A 26,448-nucleotide genomic window follows, 5' to 3' on the forward strand; every position below is an offset into this window, starting at 1 on the left:
CATATTAACTAATCTATTTATTTAAAGTTAAACTGATACTTGCATTATAAAGAGAATGCAGCTGTAGTTTCACTTGTATTCTTTACTTTATCTTATCAAAAAGATAAGAAAATCCAAAACACATCAAAACTTAGACGTAATATGCTTTTTCTTAGATTCTTCGTCATTAAGCTAAACAATCGTCTTCGTCGAGACCCACACACCATTTTCTCTCCGTAAGTCTAATTTGAAAGCTGAATACAAACTCCAAATCTTCGTTTCTTTAGGTATATATATAACTTTAACATAAAAAAACAGGAAAGAAATTCTACTATGACGACCGAAGAGAAGAAAACATACATGTCATAGTAGCCTCAGTTACAAAAAAAAAAAAAAAAAAATACATGTCATAGCTTAATAATTGTTTAATTATATCTTATACATTTTCGTAACCTATTTTTTACTGAAAAAGGGGACATCTAGTCTTTTATCTTTTATATAGTTTAATATGTTGTTCTTATAGACATTGATCCATAACACTATGACATCCTTAACATCCTTTGCTGATGATAACTGCAAGTTATTAATCGAAATACAAATGAAATATACACTAACCCTACAATGAAAATTACAATGAAAATGTGAAACTAATATCCTATCTCTACACTTAAAAAGTAGTGCCAAGCAGCTAAGAGATTAGAAGATGAGAGTTGTGTAACAAAAAAGGATAAAAGTAATAAAAAGCAATATCGAAACAAAAGGTTTAAAAGAATTTAAAAACAAATAAAATAGTAATACCTTATATCCAGAGTGCTAGTGGACAAGCATTGCAAATAATCTCTAGATTCACTCTAAGTATAACATTTTAATTTTTAAATACTTGGCACTTCTTAAGTGGACAAACTAACCCTAAATGGGTCCCATGTGCACTTACTAATTTTTCTCTATAAATAGCCACACATGGTTCATGTGACACTTCCCCTCCCTCTCTTGCTTCTCATACGTACAAAATTGATCATACCAATAATCGGTTTAGTACTATACCGGATATATATTTTCCACTAAAAGCAATGTCCTCAACTAGTTTAGAGCCGGTTCGTATCTGCTTTGATGATGCTACCATAACCGGAGATGAAATCACAGAAATTTTGGAATTTCTTCAATCAGATACGTCGGACAACCCGAGCGGTTCAAACGAGTTGGAAGCACCGGTTGATGAGAGGAAGAGAAAGCGAACGATATCAAACCGGGAATCAGCAAAGAGATCAAGGTTAAGAAAGAAGAGACGTTTTGAGGACTTAACCGAAGAGGTAAACCGGCTGAAGTCTAAGAATCAGGAGCTTGTTAACCAGCTGGCTAATGTGTTGAGCTGTGGTAATGCCATATCAAAGGAGAATAACCGATTGAAAACTGAATCGGTTTGCCTTGAGTTCAGGCTTCTAGAGTTGTACCGGTTTTTAGTGGCCATGCAATCGCCAATCTCAACGAGTTTAAATTACATTTCAAAGCTTATGATTTAAGTTAAAAACAAAATCAAATTTGAGATTGAGCATTTGTTAAGAGGTTTAACGATTTTACTAAGAAGTTTTACGCTTCGGCTAAAAGATACATGTGTGTATGTGAATGTTTATGTGTAATCTATATGTGAAACATATTTTATCATTCTATACAAGTATGGATATAGTACTTGTGAAATTTAATTCCCTCTACGTTTCTAAGATATAAATATAAACCGTTTTAACCCGAAACAAGAACGGTTTAAACCTTCAGGCTGAATTACATTGTCAAGTTCGAAATAGCAACAAACATGTTCAATTTCACCACTATTTAGTTGCCAAAATCGTTTGAACACCATCTATATATAATTGCTTTGTTCTATTTGTATATTTTGATCATAAGTAGGCAATACTTTGATCTTCATATATTCTTGTTCAATATTGCGATTAAGATGAATAATTAGATGTGTTAGAAAGTTTGATGTACTGTCCATATATAGAAATGGGCGTAATGTATCTTGACTTCAAAGAGTGCTTGCTCACCATAATTTCCAATCAAGTTCTAGACCATGATCTATATAAATCATTATTGACCGCTATTTGGCTACATAGGTACATATCATCGTACTATGAAAACTCAGTCTTGCTCAAGGATTTTGTTAATTAATGATAATGTGCACTGACCGACGTCCTCTCACACCACTCACCAAGCAAGCATCCTCCTCTTTGGTCAAAATTTTGACACATCAAGTCACGTTGCATACTTGTTTTTATCATGATCCTTTTCTTTTTTTGACCGATCAGCTTTCGTGATTCTCTTTCTCTCTGGACGATGGTAGTTTATTGGCAGCCATCTCATTCCGTTTTAACCTTGAGGATTTAAACTCAAGCGTCTTAACAAGAAATATTGTGTAATGCTATTTGCACAAAGATCAAAACTTAGAAGATAACAACACATGCTTACTTATTTCTTCATATATATATATACTGATATACATATATATATATATATATGCATATATCTATAAGGAATTTTCCCTAAGTTCACACTCGGAGTTCAAGGTCGAAACTTCAAACTGGCTAGCTCGATGAAGTGCTATATTTACATGTATTTAGAAACAAATTATTTGAGTTTGGCAATGATTATTGGTTTCATTTAGAGAAAGTGTTCCTCCCAAAATCACAAATACTTTTTGGTAGTGTACACTATATGTCGGGGTTTGAATAAAGAGCTTGGACCAAAACACACACAGGGAAACGTGGGGGCTTTTATTTGTGTGGCTAATTAAGTATAATCATATAAATGAGATACATGCATGCTTATACTCCTGATTTTCAGTGTCAAAATGACTCAACACATCAAATTTAAACTATACTAGACTCGAGGGCGGGTATATTTTTTGTTTTTAAATTTTTTACCTAATATAATTTATATGTTTGTGTGTTTGTATAATCATATTTTTGTAAGATATGAATTTAATAGAACAGATAATTTTTGTAAATATATTAGATAAATCAAGTTTCATAAGTATATAATTGTGTATTTTTTTGTACCATATATGTATTTTTTTGTAATCATATTTGTGTTTTTATCTGTGATCATATTTGCGTTTTTTAAAAAAAAATGATTAGTAAAGTATTTTGATAATTGTATTAAATTCGCTGACAAAAAAAAAGAGTTGTATTAAATTTATTATATTGTTAAACTATACACCATAGCTATTTAACACATTAATATGATACTTAATTTTCAAACAGTATTTTTTTAAACATGACAAACCCTTTATATAGTTTTGTTTAGTAATCTATACTATTATTTGAGAAGTGATTTTGCTTAGTTATCATCTTCTCCATAATTTTAGGTAATTTTGATTATTTGTCATTGTTTATTTGTCTTAATTTTCATAATTTTAGGAAATTTAATTATTCTTTATGTTTTAATAATTTTAATTTTTTCTTATTTGTCATGCTCTCCACAGTTTAAATTATATATATATATATATATATATATATATTTCATATTCTTAGTAATTTTAATTCATAATTTTATTTATTTATAATAAATAATTCTAAGTGAGATTTTTCTTACTTGTCATATTTTCCATAATTTTAGGTAATTTACTTATTTGTTATGTTTTGATAATTTTAATTTTGCTTCTTTATTATGCTTTTCATATTTAAATTAACTCATTTATTTGTCACATTTTCAATAATTATATTTGATAAATTTATTTATTTGTCATATATAATTTTAGGTGATAATTTTTGTTCTTTTAATTTATCATGTTCGCTATGATTTTAAGATATTTTGATTATATTTTATGTTTTATTATTTTGAAAAACTTATATGTCATATTTCATGATTTAGGTTGAGTCATTATCTATACTATTATTTGAGAATTGATTTTGCTTAGTTGTCATCTTCTCCATAATTTTAGTTAATTTTGATTATTTGTCATTGTTTATTGTTTAGTTGTCTTATTTTTCACAATTTTAAGAAATTTACTTATTTTTTATGTTTTAATAAAAAATTTTATTTGTCATGCTCTCCACAGTTTAAATTATATATATATATATATATATTTCATATACTTTAGTAATTTTAATTCATAATTTTATTTATTTATAATAAATAATTCTTAGTGAGATTTTGCTTACTTGTCATATTTTACATGATTTTAGGTAATTCTGATTATTTATCATATCTTACTGCTTATGTATCTTATTTTCCATAATCTTAGGTAATTTACTTATTTGTTATATTTTGATAATTTTAATTTTGCTTTAGTTATGCTTTTCATATTTAAATTACTTATTCATTTGTCATATTTTTAATAATTTTAATTGATAAATTTCTTTATTTGTCATAAATAATTTTAGGTGATAATTTTAGTTTTGTTAATTTATCAAGTTCTCTATGATTTTAAGATATTTTGATTATGTTTTATGTTTTATTATTTTGAAAAACTTATTTGTCACATTTCATGATTTAGGCTGAGTCATTATTTTTAATAAATATTTTTTAACTTGTTAGTTTTAAAACAGTTTTAGTGATTATTTAATAAATATTCACATTATATTCAGGGATAATTATGATTAACGAATATTATCAAATTTTAGAAACAATTTTATAGTTTCATCTTATGTATATTTTAGTTATATAAAATCGGTTGATGTTTGTATTTTTAGACCAAAATTGATCAAACTGAACCAAACTCTTACAACGTAAACCAAAATTAACCAAAAAATAAAAATAACCATAATTTGGCACGTTTGTTTTTGAACCGAAAGCAGAACTGAATATCGGTTGAATTCGGTGGAATTATCCGAAAGCGGACAAGGCAGTCAAAGCGTGAGAATATCAATTGGCCCAAATAGACAACAGTAATATCAGCCTAGATAGATAAAGCAACAAGGAATAGATTTCTTTAGGTCTTTTAGCTCTTAATAAATCAAAATTGCATGTCTACATTATCTCAAAAATTTATTGTGTATTCCAGCCATCTTGAGGTTGTTTGCAGTTTAATACCACACCTCCTTGACATCCAAGAGAACTATATCACTTCTAAAAATTTCCAAGTTCGCTTTTGGGTCAGCAATGCTTTCCACCAATTGAGCATAAAGATGGAGACTGCAGTTTCCTTGCCATCAATAACCACTGCTATTATGTTATCCTGGAGGCAAGCTCGAGAACAAGTTTCATACAAATAACTAGGTGATTCACCCGCGCTGATGCGCGGGTTTAGTAGATTTATACAATAATGAATAAAATACATGTTTTATATAAATAATATAGTGATTTTTAAGTAATTATAATTGTATTTAGGGTTGAATCAGAAATTGTGGACACAGATATAGTGTTTATATGTTCAGATAGATCACCACGGGACATCCTCCTTGCTCGTCTGCCTCACCGCTAGTGCAATGGTCAGCTGTCGCTGTGGTTTACGTAAGGTCCTCTCAAATCATAGTTCTATACTGTTTTTTATTTTATTTTTGAGCCAAATGTAGATTTCTGCTTCAACAATATTTGTAAAACATTACCCTTTTCCATTTTTTGGTATATATATTCACATTTTATCAAAATAGAAAAAGCTTTTTCCTATGTTTAAAAAAAAACAAAAGCTTTTTCATATTGTTTATTTTGTTGCTACGTAGCTGTAGGTTTGTAAGCAGCTAAATATGAAGGAGCTCAGTATAAATTGAGTATTATGATTTATGAATTATGTCACAGAATTAATATAAATTTGGATAGTTTTTAGCTCTGATTTTGCTGCTGCAGACTTTTAACACTGGGAGTTTTTAGTTGTTTCACTCTGAATCTTTGTTAGATGTATTTTCTTGTTACTTGGCATAATAAATTTTTTGCTCATTCTTACTTTCTAAACCAAAATAATTTTCAAATCAGGACATGGTCCACAACAGTAGCCTAAAAAACAAAACAGAACATTAATATGAAGTCAAATCATCAATGGAATCAAACTCTCTGAGTCTAAAATACAACTTCGAGCATATGTTTTGCAAAAAAAAAAAAAACTGAAACTTAGTCAATGTTTTGAAAGATTTCCTTGTATACCACGTTCATAGTTTTTCTCTGAGGTGTTCCATGTTTGTCGGTGATAAGAATTTTCAGTCCTGATCTTGACTTCACTCTTGAAACTGCAACATACAATTGTCCATGAGTAAAAACTGGTTTTGGAAGATACAAACCAACCTTTTCTAATGTTTGGCCTTGACTCTTATTTATGGTCATTGCGAAAGCAACTGCAACGGGGAATTGTCTACGGCGCATCCTGAAAGGGAATCTCGTTTCTGGTGGAGATACAAACATCCTTGGTATTAAGACCCTTTCACCACCTTCTTTGTCATTCCTATGACCCGTTATAATTCTAGCCTCAATAACATGATCAGCCAACTGAGTAATTTGCAGCCTTGTACCATTACATAAACCACCTTGAGGATCAATGTTCCTAAGTAGCATAATTATTGCACCAACCTTTAACTTCAAACAGTGGTTTGGCAATCCAGAGATCTTGATACTATTTAGAAACTCTTGAGAATAAACCATGGGATCTTTTGGGCCTTTGTCTGATATATCAATACCATCAGAACTGAGATAGATTTTTTCTTCACCTGTTAGCAATATAAATTAGCGTACATAAGACTACTTGCCTTGATTCCAGCAAGGAAAATTAAAATTAAAATAATTAAGATGGTACCTGATAACTGTGATAGCATATACTCGTTGGTACTGTCAACATCTTGATTTCGTGGACTCAATATTGCTCTTTCCTGGAAAAAATTGGGATCTCGTTTCTCTGCAAATGATGTTCCGTAAACTTCCTTCACTATGGTTTCTATAGGATTTTCGCACTCAGTTATTAGCAAATCTTCAGGAATATCAATCTCAACCTCTCCATCGTTTGGTTGATTGATATTTCCATCACCAATATCTAGAATCCACTTAGAAAAAGCTTCAAGTTCTTTAGCTTCGCTATTGGTAATTCCTGCCATAAGTCTCATGTTTTTTGTAAGTCTTAGAACCTTGCAGCTTTTCCAGAGATGTGATGAATTCAAAGAAGCCAAAACAGTCTCTACTCTGCCACCATCTGTTACTACCGGTAGAATCTGTCTAAAGTCTCCTCCAAAAACAACAACTTTACCTCCAAAAGGCTCATCGCATCCCATTATGTCACGCAAGCTTCTATCCACAGTTTCAAAACAGTTTCATAACCACTGCTATTATGTTATCCTGGAGGCAAGCTCGAGAACAAGTTTCATACAAATAATGACCCATAATATATCCTTTCCATAAAAATATTCTGAGAGAAATATAAAAAAAAACAGACAATAAAGATAGTTGTAGGTTTGTACCATTGAGAAGACTAATGTATTGAGAAGACTAATGTAAGTAAGCAGCGAAATAGAGTATCAGGACCATAACTACAAAGTTTGCTAGAGGATTCAGTTAGATTCTATAGATATATAAGACATTGAAAATAAACTGTAGAGACCGAAGCAGATTCGCCTTTTTATCTTTGAGACTCGGATAAAATTGAGAAATTATCTAAAATAGCACATATTCCTAATATCACTTTTCATATTTACTTTAACAATTTTCACCCTCACTTTTAAAGAGAAAAAAAATATTTAAATGATTTAGGATTTAGAATTGAGATGTGTGGTAGGGATTTTTAGAATATGGAGTTAAGTATTCTAATAAATATATATATATATATATATATATATATATAAACTATTTTTTTAAATTCCTTTTTAAAATAGTTTCAAAAAATAATTTTTGAATTTGAAAAAGTATAATTCGAAAACTATAAAAAAAGAATTTTTTTTTTAATTTATTTAAATAATTATTTTTTATTTATGTAGAGCAAATGTATAAAAGTCTTTTGCCTCTTAATGAATAATGAATTTTTGAAAATGTCTCTTTAGCGAAGTTAAACATGAATAATGGTACCAACAATGTGGTAAACATGAAAATTCACCGATAAAATTTAGGAAGCAATCAGAATGGCGTCTTTTTTTTTTTCTTTTTCTTTTAAAAGAGCTTTCTACACTAACTCAAGAATCAAGAGTTATGCAAGCAAAAAAAAATGGAGATCAAACAATGCAACTTGACTCATAGCTCCATGATCATTGTCAAGACTGTCTAACAGACATGATATGGTAAGGCTGTTTGGTAATCTGATATCCAGGGGAAACACAATGGATCACAAGTGTTTGGGTGAAAAGTACTTGACGTGAATCTTCAAGAGAAGGATATGTTATCTCATACTTGAGTCTGTCATGTTTAGTCACAAACAGAGTTAAAAGGTCCGAATGACAAGTATTCTTAGCTTGGCAATGCGACTTATGTTAACAACAACCAGTTCATTCACAAGAACGGTTTCTAAATGGTCCAGTATTTTCTTTGGCTTGACAGAAGCCAAAGCCTGGGTCTGCTTCTTGAGAAATTATCCGACAGCCCAAGATCTTTCCGCATTAAACGTACGCAGAAGTGGGAATCAATCGATTGAGAGCGAATGAGACTATGAACTTATGGGGCAAGAGCTTCGGCGCTGAGGTGACAGAGCGTTAGAAACATCATGAAATGCCGTCACAAACAAATCTACCGGAAACTTGTTATGAAACGCAATCAGGGCTCAGAAGATTTGGATTCAGAGAAGAAACCTCTGCTTCAGTCTCTTCACCTGCCTAATGTATTTGGTATTAGTTCATTGAAGGGAGAAACGACGGCGTATTTATTAAGCATGTATGTGATGTTGTTTATTACATCCCATATCGTTAAAAAACAGAGAACTCGTGTTGTTTACATATCAGAGAGAAGGAAGTGACGGTCACGACCTTACTTGAACAGGATCTGTTCTATAGGCTTGCACCTCTGTATCCTTGATTTCTAAGGAGACAGGCCCTCAAACCTGGTTGATGAATCATGACCGTGCGATTTGAGCGTGAGTAACGGTTACGATTCTCCTCGGAGTCTCAGCGCTGTAGAGGATCGCTATCTGGTTAGGTCTTGACCTCTCCGGAGTGGTCGCATGGTTGTCTGACAGGCTTTCTTTTTTTGCCCCTTCCTCTGGGGTTTGCTATTGTGATAACAGACTTTTGAACTTTCTTGCAGGTCCTGCCTGGTACATTCTTGATCATATCTTTCATTGGCACCACCGCAGACAAGCACCGTGAAGACCACAAGCCTCAGGAGCAGCCTTGATTTACAAAAATTAATTGATCTTTGAGTTAATTAGTTAGTTTTTTTTCTTGTCATCTTGTAATAATCATTTGAAGTTAATTTGTTAGTTGAAACATATAATTGTTGCTTTACCATATCATTCATATATGTATTTCTGCCCTGGCCATGTTTGTTAGAATGTTGTAGATATAAGGCATTTGAACTCTGTGTCTTAAGAAGCTCAAACTCATTCAGACAAGAGTGATCTAATTAGTTACTTTCTGCTTTGCCGTTTTGATTCTAACTTATGTGAACTCTGGGATGTGATGATTCAAAACACAAGTTGGGCAGACCTTTTTCTGAGATATGTAAGAGAGAAAACTCAAAATGATTCCAAAAATGCTGGTGTATGATATCAGGTGATTCCATAGGGCAACACATTGATCTTTAGAGTTGATTAGTTCAGTTGAATCATAACCTCTAGAAAGCTCAAAATGATTCCAAAATGCTGGTGTATGATATCAGGATTTCTTCCCTGAGTCAGGTTTACTCGAATGGCCCAACCCTCCAGCTCAAGTCCATCAAGCGATCCAAGCGCGTTTTCCATTTCAGCTTTGGAGGAGTAACAAACAAAGCCATAACCCCTTGATTTCCCGGTGTCTCCGTCATTCACAACTCCAGGACCAACCACATTAAGTCCACACTCTCGAAACGCTCTCTCTAGCCTCCAGCTAGTGACTCAGAAGTGAGTGCCCACAACAAGTTACCAACAAACAGCATGTACTCTGTTTCTGGATACAGAGGTTCACCTTCAAAGTCCTACCAAGATACTCCTGAATAAGAAACAATAGAAACGTGACTTTATGTTTGTAAAGCTTCACACCTTTTAACTCTCACTTACAATTCCATCGAGGTTTTCGATAATGACGTTGCGATCTTCTGACGTTTCTCATGGTCACAAAGGTGAATCCACGGCTCTGACCTGTGTCTCTGTTGTAAAGAACCACGACGTGCTCAGGGTTAGCGAAGCCTTGGATGATTTGAGCTTAGTGTTGACAGTCGAAGGAGGATTGTCATCAGAAGTTGTATCGTCCCCTTCTTCTATTGACGGCGATGGTCTCTGGCAGGACTCTGAATTGCCGAGAACTGTCACTTGAGGAGTTCAGGAGAGGTTTTGGAGGCGCAAAGTGGATTCAAGGAGTGTTTTAGACTCCAAAATCACAAAATAATATTAATTTCATCTCAAAACATCACACACTCTCATATGATCTTTTAGGCTTTGCGTTGGTACTTTTATACTTGCATAGATGCAAATATTATCTTTCTTTCTTTTTTTTTTGCTAAAATTAGATGCAAATATTATCTCAAGAACTTGCTTTATCAATTAGAATCAATCTGTGGACAACACAAAAAATCTACATTATTCAGCTCTAAACTACATAAACCAATAGAATGTGGAAGCTGAAGATCTCACGTCCCTAACATATTCTAATGAGCTAAAAGATCCACCCAACGACTAGAAATGCTGGTTTAAGCAAACCGGAGAACCTCGAACAAAGCGGTTCACAACATGAAGGTAAACCGCGAGGCAAAGAGTGATTATCACTGAAGACTTAGCACCAACATACCCAACCACTTGCCGTCCTCTATCCGTAACCTCTTCTTGAACCGCAACGAAACTCCTCATAAAGCTCTGCGACGTCTTCAGGACAACAAACTCAAGAATCGATCTCATCGTCTCCAGCGTCACTCTTCCCGTAACATCGAACATAAACTTCCTATTGCTCGGAACCGCTAACGTAGTCGTAAGCACCTCCGCCCATCCATTTCCACTAAAGGAAGACGAATCCCTAACGGTTTCTTCTTCTTGGCGAGACGTCCTCATGAACGTCTCGAGAGCTCCGTTACAGACCGAGACGAGAACGTCTCGCGCTCCATCTCGGTGTTTCGGATTCGTCAAGCCAGAGAATATCTGGTCGTAAGTGTTGACCCCAGCAGTCTTCTCGATGTAGACGGTTACAGCAGAGCTAGTGAATCTCTCTATACAATCAGCTAACACCTCTCTAAACTTGTCATCGCATAACAAACTCATCCACCTAGGTTTCGTACTCGTCGTTTCAACACTACTCTCAACCTCGTAGAATCCAAGAACGAGATTCTTCGCGAAGCTACCTACAAGAACCGAGACGAAACCAGTTCCCGCCTCTGAGAATAAAACGCTTGGATTCGATTCTGCTTCGACGTTGTTATCGATGTTATACCCGCGGAGGACACCGACGGCTACGGCCTCGGAAACCCTAGATATTGAATCAGTGAACTCTTTCGATTTGGCGATTTTCGCTATCTGCTTCAAGCTGTTTGGGATTTCGTCGGAGTCGGATTCGAGAAACTGCTTCAAGTCTCGGGAGACGAGAGTTATCGTCTCTGCTGAATCGGTGACTAGCTCGGCGAAGGAGGCGATTCCTTCGAAGAGGTTCGTGAGACGCTTCCTTTTCGCGGCGATGTATGGGGAGTTGTAAACTTTGTAAGCTCCGTAGCTCGAGACTCCGAGAAGGGATAATAGAATCAGCCATTTCCTTCTTCTATGAGGTGAAATCGAACCTAATCGAAGAATGTCCATCAAAAGCGCGAGGGAGAGAGAGACGCGGAAATTTAGGGATTGTGAGATTCGCGAGTAGAAGAAGGGGATGATTTGATTACGTGATTGATTTGGACTGTGACATGAGTGTAGAGCCAAGAAGTGAGGAACTCCGGAAGCCGAGAGAGGAAAAGGAAACAAATAACAATTTGAAGAAGACGACGAATCTTTGGTTTGTTTTATTAATGGAATCTTCCCGGTTCGGGTTAAACATTTGGTTCCTTTTTATATACCCACCAGCCACTACGTATAAACTAGTGCCTAACAATGGGCTTTTAACGTGTTAGCCCATCATGAAGTCTTTTTTTTTTTTTCGAGAATTGCGAAGTGTGACTCAAAACTTGGAGTCAAACCCAAAACAATACTCCAACTTGGATCAAAGGCAAAAGTAACCTAAAAGGCTATTGAAATTACAAATATCCCCTTGTGACCAAACAAAAAAACGGATTTTTTTTTACGTTTCTACCCCTCGCAAGTCGTCTGTTTAGACGACTTGAAAATAAGTCGTCCAGACGACTTAACTGAAAGTCGTCTGTTTAGACGACTTGAAAATAAGTCGTCCAGACGACTTAACTGAAAGTCGTCTGGACAGTTAGTCTTAAACATAATTTAAAAATTTTGTAAAAAATATTTTGATAAGTGAAAAATGGGAATTATGTAATTAACATATGTCTTAGGAGGTATAAATTAAGATATAACAAATTTCAATTGTTTTCAGCATAGATGAGTGAAAGTAGTGAGTCATGATATTCTTTAGTTTATGTTTCATCAACATATGTTGTAGTATTGTATGTGTTCTTAGGGTTAGATTTTGGAAAGCATTAAAACCGTTTTTGAAAATTTTTAAAATTACTTATGCGTGTTCATTTCTGTGTATAGTAAACACTATTTAAGTATAATTTGATTTTATAACGTGGTTAGTTAGTTAATCTAGTCATTTTAGTTTAGGGGTTCATTTTAGGGTCTAGGACGACTTAATATTTTGTCGTCTGAAAACAGACGACTAAATATTAAGTCGTCTGTTGTACATTATCAGCCAGAATAAGTCGTCTAAACCGGACCAAACCTTAAAGTTTACCAATGTACTTTTAAAGCTAACCGGATTATTTACCCAATATATAAGGTGATTTTTTTTTTTGTTTCATTTTTCGCGAAATTCAGAAACCCTAACAGTTCTCTCTCAAAACCCTAACAGTTCTCTCTCAAAGGCGATTTCGAATTCCCACGATTTCCGAACAAACCATCGTTCTCAACGTCGGCTATCTATCTCACTTCATTCTCACCGTTGTCGCCGCAGCTTCTTCTAACCCTAGCGCCGCCGATTCCTCTAAACCCTAGCGCCGCCGATTCCTCTAAACCCTAGCGCCGCCGCTTCCACTATTTCCGAACAAACCGTCGCCCTCGCCACCGTGGTCACCAACGTTCTCACCGCCGCTTCCTCTAAACACTAGCGCCGCCGCTTCTTCTAAACCCTAGCGCCGCCGCTTCTTCTCTGTAAACCTTAGCGCCGTTTCTCTGTAAACCCTAACGCCGCTAAGTCATCAATCTCGAGGAAAAGATGAACATAAAACGTTGTCTCTATCAATTTACTCATTCTCACCGTTTCACGTTTATTTTTTCAGATCTATAACCGCAATGACGAGTACTCCAACTCCTTCTGCGACTGGAAGACTTGTAAGTAATTTAAGTCGTCCGGCTTTGTCTTCCAACTGGACGACTTAGTAGATGACTTAAATATAAGTCGTCCATTTGGAAGACTTTCCAGACGACTTAATTATAAGTCGTCTACTAAGTCGTCTGGACTTATATTGTTGTCTTTGATTATTTTGCAGACAAAAAGGATGGATATTCCAGAACTCCCCCGTAGGTTATACACATCAGGGGAAGAGCCAGAAGCCCACAATAGCATTTCGTATCATACGGATAACAGCAAGTTGCATACTGCTCTTAGGAAAGCTCTTACTGATGACGAATTTGAAGAGCTCAAGGAGTCGAGTTTGGGAGTTTTCATCAAGTTCAAGGAGCAGGGATTTGGTTGGGCTTCAAGGCTGGTTCACTACATGCTCAGTTTCAAGCTGGACATTAAGAAGAAGTATGAGATGTGGTCTCTCGTTGGTCCAGAACCTTTGAGGTTTTCACTGTTAGAGTTTGAAAACCTCACTGGTCTAAACTGCGAGTACATCGAGGACCTTGAGACACCAAAATGTGACGTTACCCCAGAGATGGTTTCTTTCTGGGGGATGCTGGGAGTTCATCTGGAAGCTGGGCCAACTACTGATCAGATAATAGCAGCACTGAAGAGATGCGGGGATTGGTCCAGGGAAGATCGCAAGCGGCTCGCGTACCTCTCCATCTTCACTGGATTCATTGAAGGGAGAAAGTTTTCAACCGCTACACGATCTACTCTGGCAAGGCTAGTGATGGATTTAGAACGGTTTGAGAATTATCCATGGGGGAGAGTCGCGTTTAAGGTGCTGATGGACTCTTTGTGGAACAAAGAAATTGCTGGCTGTTACACCGTGGATGGGTTTATACAAGTTCTTCAAGTCTGGACGTACACAGCTATGCCGGAATTGGGTGCTAGTATTGGTGGTCCCAGAGCAGACAGTCCGTCTCCACCGATACTGGCTTACGAGGGCAGCAGAGGCCGCAGATCAATGAAAGCTGCTATCTTGAGTCAGGTATTTACTTCAATCCAAAAGACTGCGCAGACGACTTATTATAAGTCGTTGGAAGGTCGTCCAGCTTGACGACTTATCGGACGACTTATAATAAGTCGTCTGGAAAGTCTTCCCAGCTGGACGACTTATCGGACGACTTAATTAAGTCGTCTGGAAAGTCTTCCATCTGGACGACTTATTAGACGACTTATAATAAGGCGTCTGGAAAGTCTTCCCAGCTGGACGACTTATCGGACGACTTAATTAAGTCGTCTGGAAAGTCTTCCATCTGGACGACTTATTAGACGACTTATTATAAGTCGTCTGGAAGGTCTTCCATCTGGACGACTTATTAGACGACTTATAATAAGGCGTCTGGAAAGTCTTCCCAGCTGGACGACTTATCGGACGACTTAATTAAGTCGTCTGGAAAGTCTTCCATCTGGACGACTTATTAGACGACTTATTATAAGTCGTCTGGAAGGTCTTCCAGCTGGACGACTTAGTAGACGACTTATAATTAAGTCGTCTATTTAGTATTTTTTTTCAAATATCTAACTCGATTCTTCTATTTACTGCAGACCCGCGTGATCAACTTTGTTGAGAAGGACATTAGTGAAATGTGGCCAAAATGGGACTCTGAGGTTGAGGACCTGCCCGCGGAGAACATCATTAAAGTCATGTATGAGCGGAGACCGTGGAAGTGGACCATGGATTGCTGGGAAGTCACTGGTACTAAGGTCAATACAAAACCTAAGGTTGTGACTCCATCGAAGAAGGCCAAAGAGATGGTTGTGTTGGAGGAGGAGGAGGAGGAGGAAGACAATCCAAGACCTCGGAAGAAAGCTCGTAAAGAGGCTCCTGAAGAGGCTAGAGAAGAGGCTAGAGAAGAGGCTAGAGGGGTGACCAGAGAGGAGTTGGAAATTATGTTCAAGGGCGTAGCTGAGGCTATGAAAAAAGGGTTTAATAAGTGCATGAGGGAGTTTAGGAAGTTGTCTGATAGATTGGAAGCTGTGGAGAAGAAGGTTGGTGTCACCAATCAGGCTACCCCTCCACCTCTAACCAATCAGGCTACCCCTCAAGATAAACAGCCTACCCCTCTTGCCAAAGAAACCGGGGGTAGAAACAAACAGGCTACCCCTCATGCCAATGAAACCGTGGTTAGTAACCAGCCTCCTCCTCATCAAACCAAACAGCAGCCTCCTCCTCCTCAAAAGAAACAGCAGCAGCCTCCTCCTCTTCAAAAGAAACAGCCTCCTCCTCAAAAGAAACAGCCTCCTCAAATCAAAGATGTTAGTATCAAATCCAGGGTTAACTAGTTGTCCAGACGACTGTAAAAGTTGTCTGGACGACTAGTTGACCCTGGACGACTTAAACGTAAGTTGTCTGGACGACTAGTTGACCACGGAAGACTTAATTTTAAGTCGTCCAGGGTCAACTAGTCGTCCAGACAACTTTTATTTAAGTCGTCCAGGGTCAACTAGTCGTCCAGACAACTTTTATTTAAGTCGTCCAGGGTTAACTTGTGTGCAACTTTTATTGCAGAGATGGTTGCCGGAGGATACAGCAACCGAGGCGAACTCGGTAAATAAAGCAGATGGTGTCACCTCCAAAGAGATTGTTGCTGTCACTTCCACCGATCACCAACCGAGCCTCGCTTCCACAGATCAACAACCGAGCCTCGCTTCCACCGAGCCAAGCGATCCAGTTTCACAACCGAGCCTGGTTGTATTGGACAAGCGTGCAAAGAGTAAACGAGCGAAGAAACCTGCTCCTACTGTGAGATCTCCTTATATGGCAGAGAAAAAAAAAGATAAAGTGGCAGCCTATAATCCATTTCCGCCAGTAAACAAAGAAAAGTTGAAGGAACTCGCTGATTGGTTGAAAACTGATCCGTAAGTGATTGCTTTACCCATAATAGCTTGATTTAGTCGTCCAAAACTGATTGCTTTTTTGTTTGCAGTCATTATTTAACTAAGATCGAGGACAAACCACGTACATCACCAACAAGGTGGTACCACTTCCTCCGGACAGCCAGAGGATGGCTGGAAGACTGCGTAAGTCTTCTGCACACGATTTAAGTCGTCTACAAAGTCGTCCAAGTAGACTACTTTCCAGACGACTTAAAGATAAATCGTCTGGAAAGTCGTCTACTTGGACGACCACGTAGACGACTTAAATATAAGTCGTCTTCGTCTGGTAACTTCTAACTTGTTATATTTAATATGCAGCATATAGATGCTTGGATTAATGTGCTAAGGCAGAGGTATCAGGAGAACCCACAAGCTTTCAGGAGCGAGCGAATGTGCTTCCTGGATCACAACTTTTCTCAGTCTTGGAGAGAGCAGTATCAGCTCTTCAAAACATCGGAACCTGATCACAAAGGTTTAGGAAGAGTTCTACCTGGTGGGGCGTCGTATTTTTATGACGGATCAATACCTTCATTTTGCCAATCAAACAAGAAGTGGGGGGAGGACATTGATGATATCTATGCGCCAGTGAACTTGGACGACAAGCATTGGGTTGCTATTTGGATATCGATCCCTAAGAGGCACATAGTCGTCTGGGACAGCATACCTTCATCTAGTGTACCAGACGCATGGGATGCGATAATGGAGCCTTTTCTCCAGATGGTCCCTTATCTGCTTGTTGAGTGCGCAGCCACCGACGAAATGCGGGTCAAATACGGGTTGGAGCCATACACATATGAGAGACCGCTGAAAGGTGTACCCACGGCCAACAATGGTGATTGTGGCGTGTACACTGTAAAGTACATTGAATGTCATGCGCTCGGGGGCTCCTTTGACCCTAAAGACTTTGCTAGGTGCAACGCGAAGAAAATGAGGGATAATATGGCGGTGGATATATGGAAGGAGCTTGTTGATCAGCATCTGAAAGAAAATGTGGATGGTGATAAGTTCGTGGGCATGTATGATTAGATTTGTATTTGAACATGATTTTTTAACATGATTTTTGTATTTGAACATGATTTTTTAACATGATTTTTGTATTTGAACATGATATAAGTTGTCTGGAAGAAATAAGTCGTCTGGAAGGTTTTCCAACTGGACGACTTACAAATAAGTCGTCTGGAAGGTTTTCCAACTGGACGACTTACAAATAAGTCGTCTAGAAGGTTTGGACGACTTACAAATAAGTTGTCTGGAAGGTTTTCCAACTGGACGACTTACAAATAAGTCGTCTAGAAGGTTTGGACGACTTATTATAAGTCGTCTGGAAGGTTTTCCAACTGGACGACTTACAAATAAGTCGTCTAGAAGGTTTGGACGACTTATTATAAGTCGTCTGGAAGGTTTTCCAACTGGACGACTTACAAATAAGTCGTCTAGAAGGTTTGGACGACTTGAAGGGATAGTAGAAGGTAGTCTAAAAATAAAATACACTTGAAGGGATAGTAGAAGGTCGTCTAAAAATAAAATACACTGGACGACTTAGTAGAAGGTCGTCTAAAAATAAAATACACTGAACGACTAAATATTTAGTCGTCTGGACGGGTAATCAAGACGGACGACTTAAATATAGGTCGTCTGGACAACTAGTCAACTGGTTGTGTACATTGTGGTTTCGTATGGCCAGTTTCCTTGCAGTTTGAGCATCTCCGTGCCCTGTGTTTCTTCCTGGGTTTGTGTCCTCTCATCCTAGATAGCTCCAACCAAGATTGCCATCTTGATTTCTTCGGTCTCCCCCGACCACGCTTTAGTTCTGGAGGAAAGCATTCTCGTTCCTCAATATGTTGTGACACGATAGGATATATATTCTCTGAGTATCCTGCATACAGATAATTCTTTGAGTACAGTGGACATACAAGTGTGGAGATATGCAAACCAGCATGTATTCCAGCAGCTATAGCATGAGAGCAAGGTATTTTCTCCACTCCATAGACACCACAATCACACTTTGCATGTTCCAAATCAACCACACAGTCCATTTTGCCACCTTTGACAAAGAAATGCCATCCATCAATTGGTTCGACCGTCATCATACCCGCTATCTCTTCTCGAACAGCAAGCAAGTATTCAACAGCCCGGCTATGTTCAGTTGTGAGACTCAAAGCATCTTGTCTCCTTTTCCAATACCATTTTCCTAACTTCTGCCTTATGAACTCCAGCAGGAACGTAATCGGAAATCCTCTTGCTCGCTTCAGTGCGGAATTAATAGATTCAGCAATGTTGCTTGTTTTTATGTTGAACCTGTTCCCCTTACAATAAACCCTTGACCATAGCCTGACGTCGGCTTTCTCCAAATACGTTGCAAGTTCCGGGTTTGCACTCCGTATCTCAGCCATGTACCGGTCAAAATCGTAAACCGTGTGAGCATAAGCAGCCCCTTTCACCAAGTACATGAGATGTTTCCCTTTAAACTTTTTGACAATGTTATCTTGAAGGTGATAATAACATATTCCTCGGGTTGCCCAAGGAAACACCTTATCACACGCACTTTTAATGGCCTTGTGCCGGTCGGAGACTATCACCAGAGGCTTGTCATGAGATATACAACTAGCCAATTTTGTGAAAAACCATTCCCAAGAAGGTATATCTTCCTCATCCACGATCCCAAAAGCCAATGGGAATATCTGAAAATTGCCATCTTGTGCGGCTGCAACTAACATAGTTCCTCCATACTTTCCACTTAGGTGAGTTCCATCCACCACAATGACCCTTCTCTGATACTTAAAACCTTTGATAGAAGCTCCAAAAGAGAGAAATAGATACTTAAATCTTTTCATAGAATCAAGTTCTATCGCCGTGATAGAATCAGGATTTGCAATGGAGATTTGCTCGAGATATGATGCCAGACGCGAATACCCTTCTTCTGCTGATCCTCTCACCAATCTTTGTGCATATAACAGTGCTCTGTATGAAGTGGTGTAATCAAGCGCCATGCCAAACATGTTCCTCATTGCATCAGTGATATGCTGCGGAGTTATCCCATCAATGATTCCAACACGATCAATGAAAAGACTACCTACATACTTCGGAGTACAGTGTCTCCGCTGAGCGATTCGGTCTCCCGCTGAGCATAAATGTTTTTCCACATACTTTGTTACCCAAAACGTGTTTGTCCCATGTTTGACACTCGCTCTGACCTTCCATCCACAATAGCTAACCGGACATGTTGCCACAACGAGAGTTTTCGTTGATTTGTATAATCTGAAAGAAAACTTACCCCTCACTGCTGCCAACCGCAGCTCTGAAAGCAGTGCACCCTTGCTAACAAAACTCTGGTTGACATAGATGGTACCATTCGATTTTCCTCCTTCAATAGCATTTGTCTTAGCATATGCCTTTTGGATTTCTTCAAAACAAATATTATCATCATCTTCCTCGTCCTCATCTGGAACCTTTCCATAAAGACTGTAATCCCCACCATTCTGATCCGTTTCACCAACAATAGAATTATCAGCATCCTCCTCCCCATTTTCCTCCTCCCCATCTTGATTTTCATCTTCAACAAACTCATTATCACCAACATCTTCATCATCACCACCAACATCTTCTTCCCATTCACCAGCTTCATCATTATCACCAACATCTTTTTCCCATTCACCAGCTTCATCAATATCCCTTTTCTCTGAAACCGTTTCGACCTTGCTGCGGCTTGATACACAAAGACATACTCTATGGGTTTTGAGTATCTCCAGCAAGTTTCGAACTTGTCTATCACTTGTAACATGAATGGGAAGACTGCCTGGAGCCATCATCATTTCTGCTGGTAATGAGTAGCTAATCTCCACACTCACTGTTCTCATGTCCAGGTTATAATCTTCTTGAGCCATTGCAACAAGTTCAGCATGTGTTGAATCTTCATTCAATAAAAACAATCTTGCTCCTTTGAGATCATCAACCACAAAATCCCAACGGAAATCTCTCAACAACCATTCTCCATACACTGCATGTAACTGAAAAATCATCTGCAAATATTCAAAATAAAACACATTAGTAAACATAGAGAAAATGAAGAAGTTCAATAAACATTGCCGCAGACGACTTAGCATTAAGTCGTCCAGAAGACTTAAAGGTAAGTCGTCTAAAGAGGTCACTTTTGCAATTGAAAATTAAAAGGGACGACTTAATTCTAAGTCGTCCGGCTTTGTTTGTTAAAAAAAAAACTTCAGACGACTTATATATAAGTCGTCTACGAGAAACGGGCTAGTTTTGCATTTGACCGAATCGTGTCAGATCTTTGACTATTTCTGGACGACTTATAATTCAGTCGTCTCTGGGAAAGTTAAAATTTCAATATTTTATGAAAACTTGACGACTTACGTGTAAGTCGTCCTAAGGTTAGTTTTGTAATTGAAAAATAAAACTTGAAATTTAACTTTCTCCAGACGACTTAGATGAAAGTCGTCCAGCTAAACGACTTAATTTAAGGTCGTCCGGGATAAGCAAGGTTTGACCAGAAAATTGGGAAAAATTCTGGACGACTTTGCTTTCCCCGGACGACTTTAAATTAAGTCTTCTGGAGGGACGACTTTATATTAAGTCGTCTGGTTAAAGTTAAATTATGAAGTTTTATTTTTCAATTACAAAACTAACCTAGGACGACTTACACGTAAGTCGTCAAGTTTTCATAAAATATTAAAATTTTAACTTTCCCAGAGACGACTGAATTATAAGTCGTCCAGAAATAGTCAAAGATCTGACACGATTCGGTCAAATGCAAAACTAGCCCGTTTCTCGTAGACGACGTATATATAAGTCGTCTGGAGTGTTTTTTTTAACAAACAAAGCTGGACGACTTAATTTAAGTCGTCCGTTTGACCAGAAGACTCATCAGTAAGTCTTCTACATACAGATGACTTACTAGTAAGTCTTCTACGCGAACAGATCTTGAAAAAAAAATCAAATTCGTACCTTAAACTAGGTGAGATGACTTCGTTTGCACACAGGGTCTTCTCCAACCACCCAGAACCTCAAACGAAAGCAACCGTAAGTAAAAACGAAAGAAATATGGCTCTGTCAACCATAGCCCATATTTTGAATCAAAAGCTTGAGTTTTTTGGATGAATATAGAGAGAAAGTGAAAGAAATGTTGTTTTTAGTTCATAACAATTGAAACAGAGAGAGTGTAAAGAGATTTACGTGCATTAAAGGGCATTAAAAGCTCCAAACAGTTCGTACAAGGTTGTTGCCACTATTCATTGCAGTGGCAATATTGTAAATACTTGAAGAAGATGAGGTTGAGATAGTAAAGAAGCCATTTTCGAAAAAAAAAAAAAAAAATGTTAATGGCATTTTCGTAGATAAAATGCAGGTGTGGGGTTAAAATCTCAAAAAAAAAGGAGTCAAAAGAAAAGGTTAGTTTTCTGTTTGACTCCAAGTTTTGAGTCACTTTTGCAAAAAGCCCTTTTTTTTTCCGACGAACTTAAATTTTATTAATATGAAAACATAATATCTTAATACAAAGTTGGAATTAACCACTTGGGTGGATAAACTTTACAATTTTCAAAAATAGAATTTGCTGGACCATGTCAAACAATTTTATGGGTGATTTGATTTCCATTACGTTTGACAAAAGTAAATATTGATAGAAAAAGCTTATTCTTCAAGCTAGTAATTTCTTCAAGAAGATTATGAATGGTTGAGTTCGTTAGTTGATCATTGATCGTTTTAACCAAGATTTCTGAGTCTCTTTCAAAGATCATATTGCTATATCGTCCTATCCAAACATTCTGCTGACTTGGAGTTGTAATCTTCCCATTAATAATTGTGACAGCTTTTATAGGATATATTGCCACAAGTAAAGCTATTGTCTCTGCAACTAAACTGGAATTAGAGAACCCCAAATTAGCCGAACTCCACACATAAGGATGACCATAACGTTAAAAACGTTAAAAGAAAAGTAGAGTTTAGAGACGCGGGTCAAAAACGTTAAAAGAAAAGTAGAGTTTAGAGACGCGTCCACACATGTTGTCAATAGCCGCCACCACGTGTTCTGAACAGGTTGCCAGAAAGAGGAGCCTCGTCTGTTGAACATAGCCCCTTAATTCATCATGTGGTCGATCTGACTCGCTTGGTCTATGTGAGGATAGTATTGATTGAAGTTCGGGCACATTTCCCTGAAACCGAACCATACATTACTGAACCAATAAAATTAAATCAAATTAGTAAATATCTTTTTTTTTGTCAACAAATTAGTAAATATCTGATTGGGTTTCTTTTATATTTTTAGATGAAAAAATCAAAATCGAACTGAAAACCAAACAAAAAACTGAACGCATATCCGAAATTTCAAAATACAGCTTATATACATAAAATATTAATTAAATATTTAAAGTTTTAAAATAACCAAATATTCTAAAACTCATTTATAGATCAAATTATTAAAAAAAAAAGCTGAATTATCAGAATTTTTTTTATCAAAAATATTTCAAAATGTTTGAATTATCCAATATCTTATAAAAAAGTTCGAATTATTTGAATTTTTCTTTGAAAAACCGGGGTTATCCTAAATAGGCAAATTAATCAAACTTCAGTCCACGAGCCCATAATTCTGGTTTAAGAAAACCCTGATCTTTTGCCCACCTATATACCTTCAAACCCCTAAGCAAGCTCACTGCATCGACAATGGTGGAAAGAGGCGGAGAACGCAGCACTGAGCGTGGCGGTGACCGTGGCACTTTCGGACGTGGATTCAGCAGTCGCGGTGGCGGAAGAGGCGGTCCTAGAAGAGGCCGCGGACACCATGGAGGCCATCCCAGACAAGAAATGGACACCAGTCACCAAGCTCGGTCGTCTCGTTCAGAGCGGTAAAATCACGCAGCTAGAGCATATCTATCTCCTATAGACAAGATAAGGAAATATATGATTAGGGATTACAATGTAATTACTTGTATTAGATACCCTAGCATTAGACGTCTGTATATATATTGTACATCTACTCTTCTAATGAATCAAGTCATTCAACCAACATGGTATCAGAACCCGATTCATACAGTTCAACTCGATCCACATCAATCTTGCCCAAAGTTGGCCCATCGATCTGGCCCAAAGTTGGCCCATCGATCCTTGCCCGAGCATTCTGAGATTGATGCTCAAAGAGCCATCATCTCGAGGGAGCGTATTAGACACAAAGTACCCCACATCGGATGTTGGAAGAGATCCTTAGTAATATATAAGATAAATGGGCCACTCAACTTTTCACCGCAATGTTGTCTTCCCACACAATTCCTATAATCCCAGAACCAAAACCTTCGACGATCTCTAATGTCAACCAATCTGCAGTTCAACCTCAACAAACTCGTTCTCAAAACAACATAAGCAAGCCAAACAAAAAGTATGTGAACACCCTCACCACCAAAATACAAAAATACCAAATACCCAAAACCATTAACCAGGCGTTGCGATATCCATCCTGGAGACAAGCTTGTTCGGTAAAGTTGAATGCTCAAATCAAAAACAGAACTTAGGATTCGATTCCACCATCCCCGCATCAAAACATTGTTGGTTGTCGTTGGATTTTTACAGATAAAAATTGCTCCATAACGATCAACTTGACATGCACAAATCAAGGCTCGTGGCTCGTGTTTATAATATGGGATTGATTTTGCAGATACTTTCAGTCATGTGATCAAAGCAACAACAATGAGAACGATACTTGGCGTTGCAGAAACTAAGACATGGCCTCTTTGACAACTCGACGTAAACCACGCTTTCCTGCAAGCTCGCTTCACAGAAGAAGTGTATATGACGCAACCACCGGGATTTGTGGACAAGGATCGACCTGACTATGTTTGTCGCCTTAATAAAGTGATTTACGGCTTGAAACAGTCCCCATGCGCTTGGTACCAAGAACTCAAGGTCTATGTACTATCACTTGATTTTCGGAACTCTGTCGCTGATACCTCACTCTTTGTGCTACGACAAGGCAATGACATAGTCTATCTTCTAGTATACGTCAACGATATCATCGTTACTGATAGCAACACAAGTGATGTGCCCTGGTTCGTGGATCGGTCCATTGGAGCCGACCAGCATGGAGATCAGGACGTTTTGAAAAATTTGACCGGGGTTCGTTCATCCGACCGTAGCGATCAGACTGACCGAGCCGTCCCGCGTGCGTCCTGGTTGGAGCTTCGGCTGGAACCACGACCAGATGACCGAACTGACCGTAACGGAGCTCGTCTTCCCCGACCAACTCGACATTCTAAAACCCACGGTCGAGCCAGACTTAGCTTGGGTCGTGAAGAAACCGAAGACGGATATGCATTCTCATTCGGTGGACCATCCGGACAGTCCCGCAAGCGTCCTTATCTTTACCCCGTGCATCCATCTGGTTCAGATGAACCTGAACATTATCTGAAGGGGCCATCTTTGACCAATCTGCATGGAAGACTAAGTCTTTGACTCATTAATTCAGATCTGGTCAAATTTGTATTTTCTATGCATTCTTTTCCGTGTATTTTCTTTATTAGTCTTTGACTACAAACACTATAAATATGTAGTCTCATTCTATGAATAAAATCAGTCTATGTTTTGAGTTTATTTTGTTTCTTCTCTGAGTGAGAGAGAGAGTTTTCTTTAGCTAGTTCATTGGTGTGAACCAGCTTGTTGATTTGGTGGTCAACCAATTCATCTTTGTGTGTTGTTTGGTGGTTAGCCGACACATTCATTCTTTCTTTGGTGTTTTGCCTTAGATCGTGGGTATATCAAGAGCCATTCCGCATCTCTTAACGATCCTTTCAATCCATCTCAGTTCCAGAAGTGTTGTTTGCCTTCTTGTATCATATCCAACACCCAGCTAAAGTGATCCTTCAGTCTAAGGCGTATCAAGTGGTATCAGAGCCACTTTGGCTGGTTTGTTTTCTTTCATCTTTCATCTTCTCATTTCTCCACGTTTTTCTTTTCTTATTTCTTGGATCCGGGTTGTTCCTTTACTCCTTTGTGATCGCCTATTATCAAAAAAATATATATATCGATAAAAAAAAAGTTTTGGCTTGAATCACTCTTGAAGATAAATCCAGGGGGGAGTGGTGGAAGAGAAACTCTACTGGCTGAAGAGAAACTCACCCTTAGGACAGTTAAGACGGATCCATATCAAAAATCTCTTCATCTTTCTTTATCTTTTCTTTTTCCCACAAAAGTTTGTTTTGGGTTTTGATTGCTGAATTTTGATTGCCTATCATCCTTTGAACCAGTGGAAAGAACTCTGAGTGATCACCTAAAAATCGTGAGCTAAACACTTTGAGAGTGTGAGGATTTTTATTTGATAACTATTTTGTTAAGTATTTTCAGGATATTTGGACTTCTCATGAAATCAAAACCACAACAAGACGTTTACTTTCCTTTTAAAACCGTGTTAGAAAAAGAGCAATTGATTTTTAGAAATAAGAAACAGTTTGTTTCTAATGGGTTTGATTTTGTGCAGAAACAAAGAAACCAAAGGAAAAGACAAAACATGTTCGATGATGATGAGAAGTGGGTCAGAAGTGGTGATCGTCCCTTCACCAAAGCCAAGAGAAGCAACCGTGTTGTGTTTGATCAGAATGTGCTTCAGACTTATGTCAGCTTGGAGAAGATGTTGCATAAGGCAATTCATGACTCAAAAAGAAGGGAAACACCAACACTTCTCCTACACCAAAACAACAAAGTAATTTTTCTTCTTTTTCAAATTCTGATTTGAAAACTAATGTGTTTTCTTCTGATAAAAGCAAAGCTGTGAAACTCACAAGCAAATCTCGTTCTACCAGGTGCTTCAAATGCCATAGGATCAGTCATTATGCTAACAAGTGTCAAAAGCAAAGACCGTTGGTGACTTTTGAGAATGAGAACGTTGAAACCGAGCCTGAAAAGGAATACCCATTGCCAATTTTCGATGACTTAACATATGAGCCAATGGAGGGGCTAGATGAAGAACAAATTCATGGTCATCAAGCCAACCAAGAAGAATCATCTTCCATTCAAAAAATAGACCGAACTCAAGGTGAGCATTGTGCTGATTATGGTTCTTTTGCTTATAATCCTT

The 26,448-nt window shown here is 37.6% G+C and overlaps 4 protein-coding genes and 1 non-coding gene across 5 annotated transcripts; 2 read left to right on the forward strand and 3 right to left on the reverse strand.

Moving 5' to 3' along the window:
* The first annotated feature begins 349 nt into the window (after positions 1-349).
* LOC111211186 (basic leucine zipper 4-like) lies at positions 350-1,641 on the forward strand. The gene has a single exon (XM_022712127.2). The coding sequence runs from the start codon at positions 1,050-1,052 to the stop codon at positions 1,497-1,499; it is 450 nt and encodes a 149-aa protein (XP_022567848.1). The 5' UTR covers positions 350-1,049; the 3' UTR covers positions 1,500-1,641.
* A 4,377-nt stretch (positions 1,642-6,018) lies between these two features.
* On the reverse strand, positions 6,019-7,163 carry LOC111211190 (ATP-dependent DNA helicase PIF1-like). Its single transcript, XM_022712130.2, has 2 exons — positions 6,695-7,163; positions 6,019-6,608 (listed from the first exon to the last, which is right to left on the reverse strand). Exons 1-2 carry the CDS (start codon positions 7,161-7,163, stop codon positions 6,019-6,021), a joined length of 1,059 nt encoding a protein of 352 aa, XP_022567851.2.
* Positions 7,164-8,832: 1,669 nt separating this feature from the next.
* On the forward strand, positions 8,833-9,049 carry LOC125593774. The gene has a single exon (XR_007329665.1). It is a non-coding gene; the product is annotated as a small nucleolar RNA U3 (small nucleolar RNA).
* A 501-nt stretch (positions 9,050-9,550) lies between these two features.
* On the reverse strand, positions 9,551-10,349 carry LOC106362867 (the record flags this gene model as incomplete). Its single annotated transcript, XM_022712131.2, has 3 exons — positions 9,551-9,831; positions 9,930-9,995; positions 10,272-10,349. Coding segments are annotated over 3 exons (267 nt in total), but the record flags the coding sequence as incomplete, so codon positions are not given.
* Positions 10,350-10,521: 172 nt separating this feature from the next.
* LOC111211185 (protein PHLOEM PROTEIN 2-LIKE A10-like) lies at positions 10,522-12,012 on the reverse strand. The gene has a single exon (XM_022712126.2). The coding sequence runs from the start codon at positions 11,780-11,782 to the stop codon at positions 10,679-10,681; it is 1,104 nt and encodes a 367-aa protein (XP_022567847.1). The 5' UTR covers positions 11,783-12,012; the 3' UTR covers positions 10,522-10,678.
* Positions 12,013-26,448: the final 14,436 nt, after the last annotated feature.

The sequence above is a fragment of the Brassica napus genome, chromosome C9 (genome assembly GCF_020379485.1).
Source record: "Brassica napus cultivar Da-Ae chromosome C9, Da-Ae, whole genome shotgun sequence".
Lineage (NCBI taxonomy): Eukaryota > Viridiplantae > Streptophyta > Magnoliopsida > Brassicales > Brassicaceae > Brassica > Brassica napus.

What these genes read in the sequence shown, in the direction of transcription:
- LOC111211186 (XM_022712127.2), top strand. Translation starts at nt 1,050, where the DNA reads ATGTCCTCAACTAGTTTAGAGCCGGTTCGTATCTGCTTTGATGATGCT.
- LOC111211190 (XM_022712130.2), bottom strand. Translation starts at nt 7,163, where the DNA reads ATGGGATGCGATGAGCCTTTTGGAGGTAAAGTTGTTGTTTTTGGAGGA. An exon ending in TATGCTATCACAGTTATCAG is followed by an intron (nt 6,609 to 6,694) that starts GTACCATCTTAA and finishes TATTGCTAACAG; the next exon opens with GTGAAGAAAAAATCTATCTC.
- LOC111211185 (XM_022712126.2), bottom strand. Translation starts at nt 11,782, where the DNA reads ATGGACATTCTTCGATTAGGTTCGATTTCACCTCATAGAAGAAGGAAA.